Source organism: Carcharhinus amblyrhynchos, chromosome 8 (genome assembly GCF_965287045.1).
Source record: "Carcharhinus amblyrhynchos chromosome 8, sCarAmb.v2.hapA, whole genome shotgun sequence".
NCBI lineage: Eukaryota > Metazoa > Chordata > Chondrichthyes > Carcharhiniformes > Carcharhinidae > Carcharhinus > Carcharhinus amblyrhynchos.
This window is the reverse complement of record NC_137331.1, coordinates 82002485-82016028: the sequence shown is the minus strand read 5'-3', so window position 1 is coordinate 82016028 and position 13544 is coordinate 82002485. Positions and strand designations below refer to the sequence as shown.

The following is a 13544-nucleotide window of genomic DNA, read 5'->3' as shown; positions in this document are numbered from 1 at the left end:
AAGAGATGTCCCAATAATGGTAATATTTCCCTTACTTGAATAGACTGCAAATATTCTGTGTTTGCAAAACGAGACCAAGAATATTATACAAGTTACTCATTGCTAAATTGGTCCATTTGGTGCCTGTTTTATATTTGAGATGGGCGAAATTCAAACCAATTCCTAACCCCATGAAAGAGACTAGGAGAAAAATGAATCTGTTAATGGGAACTAAATAGTGTTGATCCTTGCTTAACTTTTATTGCTGGGGAGGCAATGGCCTAGTGGTATTATCAGCAGACTATTAATCCAGAAACTCAGGTAATGGTCTTGGGACCAGAGTTCAAATCTCGCCATGGCAGATAGTAAAATCTGAATTCACTTTAAAACAAAATCTGGGATTAAGAATCTATGAAATCATTGTCAAAAACCCATTTGGTTCACTGTTGTCCTTTAGGGAAGGAAATCTGTTGTCCTTACCTGGTCTGGCCTACCTGTGACTCCAGAGCCACAGCAATGTGGTTGACTCTCAACTGCCCTCTGAAATGTCTAGCAAGCCACTCAGTGCAAGGGTGACTAGGGATGGGCAATAAATGCTGGCCAGCCAGCGACATGCATATCCCTCGAATGAATAAAAAAATGAGACAACAGAAGACGTTTCTCCAAATTTGAGGTGCAAAGAATTCCATGTTCGCATTCACCACATTGTGTAGATTAGAAACAAAAATCTACTCGAAAATTAAATTATGCAGACACATAGAGGTGCAAATATATGAGAGAGATGTTTTGTGCTATATTACATAGTAAAATCAAATGAACAAGGCAGGGAACTAACGACTCATTCAGGAGAAAAACATAATACAGTCATCCAAGCAATATTTTCTTGAGTTTATTGTATGTTATGTGTTATGATCTGATTTTGTATTAGATGTAATCCAGAAAAGTACCATTATTATAATAAGAATAACTGCCATCACTTTTTTCCCCATTTCCAGAGGCATTTTAATTGGCAGGCATTAATAATTCAACTGTTTATGAAGACATTGAACATAAGAACATAAGAACATAAGAAATAGGAGCAGGAGTAGGCCATCTAGCCCTTCGAGCCTGCCCCGCCATTCAATAAGATCATGGCTGATCTGTCGTGGCTCAGTTCCACTTTCCCGCCCTCTCCCCATAACCCTTAATCCCCTCTCTTATCAAGAACCCATCAACCCGCTTCTTAAAAATATTTAGCGAGGCAGCCTCCACCACTTCAACGGGCAGAGAATTCCAGAGATTCACCACCCTTTGAGTGAAGAAGTTCCTCCTCAACTCCGTTCTAAACCGCCTCCCCCTTATCTTGAGGCTGTGCCCCCTAGTCCTACTGTCTTTTTTGAGCGGGAAGAGTTTCTCCACCTCTATCCTATCCATCCCATTCATCATCTTATACGTCTCAGTGAGATCTCCCCTCATTCTTCTAAACTCTAACGAGTACAAGCCTAGTTTATTCAGCCTCTCCTCATAGCTCAACCCCCTCAACTCTGGTATCAGCCTAGTAAACCTCCTCTGCACTCCCTCCAGGGCCAAAATATCCTTGCGCAGGTGCGGCGCCCAAAACTGCACACAGTACTCCAGCTGCGGCCTCACCAATGCCCTATACAGCTGCAGCAAGACCTCCCTACTTTTATATTCAATTGGAATATTACATTGGAATTATATCAATAACTTAATTGATATGGCTAACATAATTCCTGTCCTCTGTACATAAATATTCAAATATAGCCTTTCCCCCAGGATTTTGAACTCAGCATCATGAAAACACAATGTAAGAGCCAAAACTAGGGCAACGCCAGGCTTCTACATGATTTTCCGAAGGCTGCCAATGTTAATGCTATGAAAAGAAATCAGAGATTTTATGCGATAAATATTTAGCACAACCCATCATTATATTACTCTGACTGTGCTGCTTGAGCCACACTATATTAAAAATGTTCTTTCTATCCATGAAGTAAGTTGAAGAATTATAGGTCGCTGGAGGTTATTAAATAACTGGCCCTCAGCACATCAGTTAAAAGCATGTTTGGACAACTGAAATAAATCACGCCTGCACTCCTAGCAAAGGGTTCAAACTGTAATAGAAATGTTGGAACCCAGGCATGCTAAGCTATGAAGTGGAAAGACTTGAGTTATGCTTACCATTTCTCAAATACTTCATTTTCAATAATAATGTAGCCTCGGCCAAGCCAGGTGCCTTGTGTATGAATGATGGTCAGTTTGATAGATGTTCTACATTGGAGGATAGATGGACTGGATCAAGTAATGTTCTGGGCAGGAATTCGGCATGGGGTTATGGTGTCAGGTGGAGACGGCGAGGCAGCAATTGGAGAAATTAATAGTTTAGGAGAGGCAATGTTAGTAAGTTGCTGCATACAGCTCCGCCTGTAGGCAGATGCTGGAAAAATGTTTTTGTTTCATTTGCTTCATTCATGTGTTTGACAAACTGCTTTAATGTTCAGCAATGGTAACTTGGCCTACTGAATGCAGTTATATATGAAGCAGCCCAGCACCTCCACTCTCTCAAAGCTGTACTGTAGGAAACATGCAAGCCTCAAACTGATCAAAGCATCAAAATACCTGTCTAAACACACCTGCTCAATGACTGTTCTGGTTGAGGTGTCGCTGGTGTGGTATCACAACTCACGATACAGGGTGGGCCATTTAGGACTAAGATGAGGAGAAATTCCTTCACTCGGGATGGTGAACCAGTAGAATTCTCTAGCGGTTAAGTCATGGAACATTGAAGAAGGAAATATACAGATTTCTAGTTTTTAAAGGCTTCAAGGGGCATGGGGAAGTGCGGGTGCATGGTTTGGATAGAGGATCAGCCATCAGCATATTAAATAATGGACTAATCATAGAATCCCTACAATATAGAAAGAGGCCATTCGGCCCATTGAATCTGCACCGACTACAATCCCACCCAGGCCCTACCCCAATATCCCTACATATTTACCTACTAATCCCTCTAACCTACGCATCTCAGGGCATAAAGAGTAATTTTTTTTTGGCACGGCCAATCAACCTAACCCACACATCTTTGGACTGTGGGAGGAAACCGGTGCACCTGGAAGAAATCCACGCAGACACAAGGAGAATGTACAAACTCCACACAGACAGTGACCCAAGCTGGGAATCGAACCCAGGTCCCTGGAATTGTGAAGCAGCAGTGCTAATCACTGTGCTACCGTGCCGCCCGAATGTCCTGACTGTACCGCACCTGTTGAATGTCTTAAGCTGCTCCTATTTTTCTATGTTTCTGTGTATCTGAACTCACCATATTTGTTCATGACTTAGATGATGGGATAAAAAGCTACATATATATATTTTTCTGATGACACAAAGATAGCTGGCACTCTTAGCACTGCAGATAGGAATATAAAATTACAAAGAAACATTATAAGGTAAAGTGAATAGGCAAAACTGTGGCATATGGATTTCAATGTAAACAAATGTAGGGTCATTCATCTTGGACCTAGAAAGTAAAGAACTGAGTTCTTTCTGAATTAGAAAATGATCAAAGCAATTTCTGTAGTTTAATGTACAATTTGCTGACAAAAATATTGTTTAGTCAATAGTGCTTTTCGTCTGTTTGTTACACTAAAAGTCTTCAAACATGTAATCATGTTGTGCCATCCTTTTAGCGACCAACTGAAAGTTGAATTTTTTTTTAAAGTTAACAGTTTCTATAGGGGTAATAAAAGTACTGATGCACTTACCCATACAGGGCACACAGAGGTCGTTTGGTACCAGATTTGGGCCTGTAAGGCTTGGGTTCACCAGCCATATTGATATCTGAAAGAAATGATACTAATCAATTTTATGCCCACATCATATACTTAATACATGTGTTACAGCTCTTGAATATGCTATGTGAAGTATACAATATATCAGAGTACACTCAAAGTATTTTTAAATGTTGTGCGCCTGCACACTAATTGTAATCATATCATATGACAGCTGATCTGCTCCAATACCTAGCAATGATACCTAGAGTTGCCGCCATCTGGTATTTTGGCTGATTCACATTCACTAGGAAGTTCCTGAGACAGATTTCTTCCTTGTCATCTTCAACAAAATAAATTGAATCTTAGAATGCCTACAGTGCAGAAAAGGCCATTCGACCCATTGAGTCTGCACCAACTCTCTGATGGAATATCTTAACCAGGTCCTCTTCCCTGCCCTATCCCCGTATCGCCACACATTTACCATGGCTAATCCATCTAAGCTATACACCTCTGGATGCTCGGGGCAATTTAGTGTGGCCAATCAACCTAACCTGCACATCTTTGGACTTTGTGAGGAAACCAGAGTATTCAGGAGAAACCCATATAGACACGGAGAGCATGTGCAAACTCCACACACGCAGACATCACCCAAGGCTGGAATTGAACCCAGGTCTCTGGAGTTGTGAGGCAGCAGTGCTAACCACTGTGCCGCCCAAATTCATTTAATATATTTAGTCAACGTGGCTAATATCACCTTCTTATACTGTTACCATTTGCTTGGCAACTTTTATGTCATGGCTGAATGATTTTGCTCCTATGTGGTGTTGATGATACACATTCCACCAGTGACACTGCAATAGAATTAAATATTTTTAAATGTTCATACTTTGCATTTGGTTACATCTTTTATGGTCCTGTCAGTCGAATATAGCTCCAGATTCCCTATGAGTGTACGAGCAATTATTTTAGGTAATTCATCTGAAGTGCTTTATCAGCCCGCTAGCACATATAATCATGAGTTATGAACTAAATTATCATGGCAAAAGATCACAGGCAGGAGCCTATAGTCTCGCTTGTCCCAAAACCATAAAATCCCACGCAAGGTCATCGGACCTTTCCATGCTCCGCCCCTTGCCCGATCTGATTCCCATGGCGCGCAAACTGGCAAAATTCCAGCCCACATTATTAAATATCTAAGAGATTATTATCCCCATTCCTACCACCATCATAAATTAGCAGTAGGGACTGGATTTTCCCTACTGAGGCTGGTAGCTCAAGTTGGGAGAATTCTTGAGTCACTGCTTCATGACACCAAGTACTCCAAATCATTCAATGTTTTTCCTCTGGGAGTGGGGTGAGGGGGAGGATTTTGGTGGTGGATGCCACAGATATGGGATGGAGTCAGGCTCATTGACCCCCAGTAGCAGAACCTCAGTGGCCATGGGAGAATACTGAGGGGTGCTGGTTAGAAGCCTTTCTTGGTTTTCTGGGATTTTATTTCAGAAACTGTCAGGCCCTTTAACCCTCACCCCCCTCTCCGCCCCTCCCATTCAGAGCCCGGGTGAGGGGATACAGATGGTGCCAAACACTGGGGCCCAGGGTGGCCCGGGCGTGTGGCTCTAAGCGGAGTTTCTTGTTGTTTCCCAGTCTGCACATCAGGTGCAGAGCTGCAGGTCTGAAAGACGACTTTAAAAACAATCAAAACTGTCATTTGGAGAGGTTTGTTTTTTCAAAGCTGCTGTCAGTGCAGACCTGATGGGATGAATGGCCTTCTTCTGCACTGAGGGGTTTCTATGTTTTATATTTCTATGTTCCTCATATGGTAAATTTTCCTGAGTTGCGGCACTGCTGCTTCTGAGCTTCGGGAAGCTTCATGATTCCAATTTTTTCTTGAAAGATTCGTCTAATAAACCACTAAGCTGCTAAAAAGCTCAGTAACTGAGGTGTTCTTGGAAAACACAAAGTAAAAATTCTATTTAATAGCCATCTGGATGCTGTTGGACTGAGCTGGAGTGGGGTGAGGGGGGGGTGGTGGTGGGGGTTGTTGGTGGTAGCAGAGGGCGTGAGTTGGCAGAGGGGGGGGAAGTTTGGCGGTGTTGAAGGTCAGCGGGAGGATGGGGGGGTAGATTCGGGTGTTGGAGATTTGAGGGGGTGGTTGAGGAGTTTGAAATTAAGGGGAGATTGAGGGGTAGGGTGGGCATAGGACTTTTGTTGTTGGACTTAATTTATCAATGACACTTTTCTATTTTTTTGGTTGTAAATTCACAGTGTACAACACAAATCAAATGGTTGCTTTTGGAGAAAGACAAAGCAATCCAATTCTTGAGTTAGAGTGGCACTAAATTTATATAACATGCATCGCTCTTTGAAAAATTCAGATCAACAATTTAATTTCTATTTCCCCAAGCTGCTGGTACATATCTGACAAATCTGGGAATTGTATAATTAGCATAAAAGGGGCAGATGCCATATATGGTATATTGTGAGTTGGCACCAGAGAAGTCAGAATGATAAGGCTGTATTGTCTAGAGAGTTGAATTGTTTCATGAATGTAGCGATTTCTTTGCAGCCACTTTGCAATAACATCAGTTGTTTTCTCTGTGATTAATTATTCTTAGAAAATCTGCATCTATTTTCACCATTGTTAGTCACTCTTCCTATTGCACGCAAGTGAAATGAACGAAAGACAAAAGCTACATTTATACAGTACCTTTCACACTGTCATAAATTGCTTTACAGCCAATTAACTGCTTTTGAATTGTAGTCACTGTTATAATGCAGGCATTGTTATCAAATATTGGAGGGGGCAAATTGTTTACTCCTGCTCCTAATATGTATGTTTGTACATCATTCTGGATGGATGAGATTAGAAGATTAGCTGGGCTAGATTCCGTGTGTCATTCATAATTATCTTGCAAACAGAGGATGGAATCATAGCTGTAGCTCTGTTTATTTTATTGCTAATGGAAGTTTACAGTAAGCAGGTTTGTGGAGTGAAATTGCCTGTATTTAATGGTCCAGAGTGAATCAATAACCTGGTTTATCCTTCAAATGATTCTCAAGGGTCTTTTCCATTGACTTCAATCTTGTCCTTTTTCTGCTTACCTATTTTCCCATTCTATCTTGGTGCTTTTATGAGTTTTCTGAGAAATGAAAAATTGTTGTACAGCTGAGTAATATAACGGATATTGGAAAAATATAGGAAGAAGCAGCAATTGGCAGAATCTTCAGACTTACTGATCAAGAAAATACCGATACAATTATGAACCATTCAGTTTTTGTCCTCTGGCTTCTTAAATGTTGTAGCGAGATATCAGAGGACACCAATGCTTCCCATTGACAGTGAAGACTAATGTTGTTTAATCATTCCACATTATTGCTCAGGAATCATTGGATATTTCTCCTGTGTGAGATTACTGATACACAGAATCTAATTACACCTTTTCCATGAAATAATTACGCTGAATATTGTGTTCCTAGGCAAAAGCAGCTTCTCTAATTCTTCTACAGAATGGAAAAGATCCTGCGCAGTTTATGTGCATTGCAAACATTGAACCTATCCTCCAAACATGCATTTACTAAACCGAGTTGATATGGTGCAAAATGCAGAACACATCAATGAAGGCTTAGCCGATGAGTGAAATCAATGTTATCATCTGCATGCACAGTGTTGTAAATAACTAACAGCATATTTTCCTGTCAAATTAATGATATTGCACCAAGTAAATTTGTACTCACTGGTTTGTTTATCAGTCATGGTGGGATCACCTATTGGAATCACACAAACTAACACTGCATTATGTCATTGCTGATCTTAGTATTAATGACTCATGCTACATATATATTGGATTATATTTGTAACCACGATAACAACAATGGGTACCTTTGTGATTGTCAGATTGATTGATGAGGAAGAAAATATCATGCATGATTGAGGGTAAGTGTTAAGTGGGATGGGGGGTATCAATAAGGGACCTGCAAAGAGGAGAAAACTAAGGCCTGTGATTTATTTCCCTGCCCTGCTCACACCTCCTCTCTCTCCATCCATTCTCCATGCCAAATACACAGCCACTTATTCATTATCAACAGATTTTAAGAGCCATTTGAAGGTGAAAAAAAATCTAACAAAGGTCTTACTCCTATATACTTGATAGTAAAAAAACTTCCATTCATAAACCCATTTTTGGCTCCTAAATCTTCTTAAATTATTAACTTGTTCTAAAAATAAATTTCTCTTCGGCTCCACAGCAAATGCAGCTAATCCTTTAAGAGTCTCTTTAAATTGCTGATCAAACCTGCTATAAACATAATTGTAGCTTTTGAAATTCAGCCAAGCAATTGGATGCCACAATAATAGCTCTTTGCGAAATGCTGAATATCTCAATTACAACTGCATGATCAGATCCTACTCATTTTTTCTAACCTACAGCTGAAGAGATGTTTTTAAAAAACTCTCAGTGACACCTTCAGCCTGTTCTAATTTTTAAGTTTAAAGAGCAGAGGATTTAAAATTTTCAGATCAAAACAGTTATACAGAAATTATCTGGCTTCAAGAGTATTTATGTCTACTCCATTGCTTTACATTGCCACACTATAAGTTAAAGCCCTTGCAACAGACAAAATGTTGTATGTCTGAATTCAGCACAAAGTTCAAATGACTCCACTGAGTTTGAGATTTCCCTCTCTTGTCATTTATAGATTTACTTTTACAGATGCACCATAGAAAGCATTCTTTCTGGTTGTTTCACAGCTTGGTATGGTTGCTGCTCTGTCCAAGACCGGAAGAAACTGCAAGAGGTCGTGAATGTAGCCCAATCCATCACGCATACCACCCTCCCATCCATTGACTCTGTCTACACTTTCCACTGCCTCGGCAAAGCAGCCAGCATAATTAAGGACCCCACACACGTTGGGCCTTCTCTCTTCCACCTTCATCCATCAGGAAAAAGATACAAAAGTCTGAGGACATGTACCAACCAACTCAAGAACAACTTTTTCCCCTGCTGCCATCAGACTTTTGAATTGGCCTACCTTGCATTAATCTTTCTCTACATCTTAGCTAAGACAGTTACATTACATTCTGCACTCTCTCTCATTTCCTTCTCTATGAACAGTATGCTTTGTCTGTATAGCGCACAAGAAACAATACTTTTCACTGTATATTAATACATGTGACAATAATAAATCAAATCAAATTTATGCGCAACCCCATTCATTTATGGGCATAAACTGGATCTTTTGGAAGTGGAAATCTGGTGGGGGGGCGATTCTCCCAAAAATGCTGAGTTGGTGGGAAAGCTGTTCTAGATCACAACTATTTTTCAGTTCAACTTCACACTCAAATCTCCCCACTCTGTGCACTGCAGAAATCCCAATCATGAATATGATCAAAAACCCAGGGGGGCAGCACCTATTCACACCGGATCTGACAGCTCCGGAACTCTGCGCATGCACTGTGGTCCCAATCTGGCAGTCTCCCCGTTTGCTGGTCAGCTCGATCGCTAGCCAGGCCAGGAGCATCACAGTGCTGCCCCTCTAGCACCACCCCCGATCGTGGCCCCCACCACAATTCCCAAGCCAGCCCTGACCCCGCCTGCCCTGGAGCACCTGATGTCCAGCACCCACCCCCCCTCAGCATTCCCCTAGCCCACAGCCTGGCAGACCCCCTCCCCTTCCTGGGTCTGAACCCCCCCAAGGAAGGCCACTCCCACCAGCCTCCCCCAATCGCTGGCCTCCCTTCAGCCCAGACTGATCCCCATGCTGAGTGGCAGCTAGACCCTCCCCCACCCCTACCTATCACCCCTAGGCCCCGCCCACAGCAGGCCCTATCCCTTGCCACTGCCTGATGTTCAGCAGGCAGAGCGAAGGTGCTCCCGGGCATGGGCACCTTTTGGGCAGTGCCGGGGGCACAGGCTGGCACTGCCAGGGTGCCCATGCCCAGGGGGCATCACCCCCCACCGCCCAATCCTCTGGGGGACCCCGACTGCCCTCCCTTCATTCCAGCGGGGTCTCTCGCTAGTTCACCGAATGTGGGGAGCTACTCTAAGCCCTGTTGGAATGAAGTATTCCTGGTGCTGTGGGAGATTCTACCAGGACTGGTAAGTTCCCAATAATGAAATGCAAAATATATTTAAAATACATTTAAAAAAGATTCAAATCACTTATCTGTCTTCCCATCGGTTTCCAGCGTGGTCTGGACTCCAACTGTTCTCCGGCTCTGAGAGATGCGCATGTGTTCCCAGAAAATGGCTGACAACATGCATCTCCCACCCTGACCTGCCAGAAAAGTTGCTGGGAGAATCACCCCCATGATTTCCACATCCAGGTCCTGCCTGCCTTTTTCAAAGGTTGTCATGATGTAGAGATACCGGCATTGGACTGGGGTAAACACAGTAAGAAGTCTCTCAACACCAGGTTAGAGTCCAACAGGTTTATCTGGTAGCAAAAACCACTAATGTTTGGCGTGCTTGCCCTGCTCCGAAAGCTAGTGGCTTCTGCTACCAAATAAACCTGTTGGACTTTAACCTGGTGTTGTGTGACTTCTTATTGTTTTTCAAAGGTTCACAGGATCTTACCAACTTACTGAAAATTCATCCATAGATCTCCTTGGTACTACAGCACATTAGTAATTAATAGTAGCATAGATTATACTAGTAGTATCAATAGTAGAATACTTTGAATAGAAATACCTGAGCTAACAATTGGATGTGGGCAATGTCTTGATAGCTGCTGTAACAATGGAGATTTAGTGTCGTAAATGTTTTATTATGTGAACTTCTGCCCCTTAGATTATCTGACCATCCATTATCATCTTTTTAAGCACATGCTTGCTGACCTGATCAATAGGATATTGTATCCACTCCTTTCAAGGCTGTAGTTATTAACTCTCCTTCTTCAGACACTCATCGTTAACCCCTCTAATTAATACCCTATCTTCACAGTCTTTCTTCACAAAATTTTACCTCCCCGACCACTCCTTCTTATTTTTCATTCACAGCACTAAGACTACAAGAGTTGTAACTGCAAAAGCCATTCTCTAATATTGTGACAACTCGATTCTCACCCCAATATCCCCTGCATTGCCCATTTGTGATACTACTCTTGGCTTATGCCTGTTATAAGCATGTAATGAATTGATTTTCAATGACATCCTCACTCTGCCCACGATGCCACCATCAAACATGCTCCTGGTTCCTGATGTTTCTTGTGCTCTGGTCCACCAAGCTAATGAGTAGAAGAGAGCTGCTGCTCATTCTATCCCTAAGATGGGTACATCAATGGTTCCTGTCTGAACTGGCAGGAACAATGTTGGAGTGGTGTTGAGTCACTCTGACAGAGGAATAGAAGTCCAACAAAGCTCAGAAAAAGATTCTTCTCAAGAGACCCCTTGCAAAAAAAATCCCCCATACAACTTATTAATACCCTGTTTCGTGTTGTATCACATCTTCTTTTCAATTTCACACATCACCCTAATTTCCTGTAATTTTTAGTTTAAAATGCAATATTTACTGTGGCCTATTGTGAGAAGCTAAAAGTGAACATAAACTGATATGCATTATTCTTTAATAATTCGAGGAGGCTTGTCATGTAAAATTTTCTCTTCTATATCAAAACTGGCTGTTTCTTCAATCACTGCTACAGGGATAATCCCCCAGCCTACACTTCAGAATAGATTCAAGTCTTTCTCTTGTTGATGTTCAGCTGAAGGGCCTCAACAGACTGGGTCAAGTTTTTGATCTTTTAAAAATAAGTAATGCATTTGCTTGTTTCCTGTTCTATGGAACTTAAACTTCAGAATAATTTCTTCAGGGTGTCAACTGAATTTCCTTTATAACTGCATGAATATTCCGGCCAGACTATGGAGTTCAGTTAGTCTTAAATCCTCTTAATTTATCATGTCCTTTTGACACAATGATTTCAGAATCCTCTAGAAGACTGGGTCTACTGTAAAAATTGATATCTTTGAGCAAATACTTTTGGGGAAAAAGTAATTGAATATTTAATTTAATTTCTTTTCCACTACTGATTTTTGTAGTGTAGCATTCTCGACAATGTGCAATAATCTGCATGATAACATCTGAGTTAAATGTAAAGGGCAATGCATAAGCAAAAAACAATTCCAAGATGAAAAACATATTCCAGTGAAGCTAAATTGTTCTGAACAAAGGTTCTATGAGGTATTCTTTGTCTCAGAGATGTGTTGCATATATATCCAAATATGAATCTTTTGAGCTTTGCAGCAGTACTTTAGAATAAATCCGCTCCTCAAAAAGGTAGGAATGCTTTTGAAAGAATGTTAACGGACAAATAAAGGCAAATTTAAGACATTCCCCTCAATTAACTCTCCTTAGAGGGAGAGCATGTGTGGAGAGATTTATTGATTTAGAATGTCAGGTGACTTAATAAACGCTTAGAAATTGTTCTGATATGTAAATATAAGGGGAATTTTATGGCCTCGCTTGGGCAAGACTGAAATTTCCCCCCTGAGATCAATGGCGACTTCCGTTGTTGGATCCTTGCCTGCTCCGATTCCACGGCGGGCGAAGTTGTAGAGTTTCGGCCATAATATTTAATCGTGACTTTACTGGCAACATTTTGAGTTGTGGACAGAATTCCTCACCATTATCAGACTTTACTGAGAAAACAGTCACAGATGTTTTTGGCCAGTACAAATGGGAACATCCATTATGTGCATGCGCATTTACGCGCACGCACACTCTCACTCCGCCAGCCCTGGTATATCTGTCTCTTGTTCTTAATTTTGCTACGTTTTTGTGGCAATCTCTCCCAGCTCCCACTGTTAGAGCTGTTGTGCCACTCTTAAACAGTACATAATCTGACACATTTTCTCTCTCTTTTAGATCTGACAAAGAATCAAATGGACTTGAGACATTAACTCTGCTTTCCCTCTGTATAGATGCTGCCACACTCCTGAGTATTTCCAACATTTTCTATTGTTTGTCACAAATCAAAAAATGACTGATTTCATCCCTTGATTAGAAATTGCACAAATTAACGTGCTTATTGCTCGAGCAATATCATTGCTTCTGAAGCTGTCAAATCATTTTGGTGGCTATTAGTAACTAGCGTGTTAATGGATTTGCAGGAAATTTCTCAGTCCACAATTTTAAAAAGCGTAAATCTGTGCAACACGGAAAGGAATTTTGCATTATTGAATTATTTATCGCTGTTGCACAGCAGATGTTCCTGTGCCAGGGGCTATTGGATCACCTGGATGCAGTGAATCCAGAAGGATTCAGTTCGGAGGAGCACATGCCTGAAGGCAGCCCACTCAGTACTCTGTAATTTAAATTATTGGACTGTATATCAGGCTGGCCCCATCAGGGCACGCAGTTCACCCTGTCTGATTTTTCCTGCACTTAATGTGCCCAAGTGATCCAATAGGTCCAGGTGCAGGAACTGAAACATCTGTCCCATTGTCAACAATAGAAGTATTACAGCCAAGGTGGGGATTATACTAAAGCATCTGATTCAGTTACAAACAATCATTATGGACTCATCTGGCTTCCTGACAGCTGTGAAACAAGACCACACAAAAACAAATACTTCACTGTGCCCGGTAATATAAATGCAAAAACGTAGATGATTTAAGGTATTTTCCTCTTTTTCAGTTTATGTTTAATTCCGCTGAAATTTTCCTTTTAATTAAAATGGTACCTGTCAGGTCCTCAGCACCGTGACAAATATTTTAAGACAGGGGAAGGTTTCCTCTGATCACTATGTGTTAGCAACACTACAAAAACAACAAGAAATTTTAATTTGTTCTGCTTCCAGCAA

General features: G+C 41.3%; 1 protein-coding gene across 4 annotated transcripts in view; it reads right to left on the bottom strand.

Annotated features, from left to right (window-relative positions):
- ralylb (RALY RNA binding protein like b) overlaps positions 1-13544 on the bottom strand; it is an 876105-nt gene that overhangs the window by 223328 nt on the left and 639233 nt on the right. For all 4 annotated transcript variants that reach the window (XR_013887728.1, XM_080194340.1, XM_080194342.1 and 1 more), the window contains one exon: positions 3738-3813. Coding sequence is in view for 3 of the 4 variants with exons in the window: in XM_080194340.1 (XP_080050466.1) it covers positions 3738-3813 (76 nt within the window). In the remaining variant the exon portion in view is untranslated. The remainder of the gene's footprint in view (positions 1-3737; positions 3814-13544) is intronic.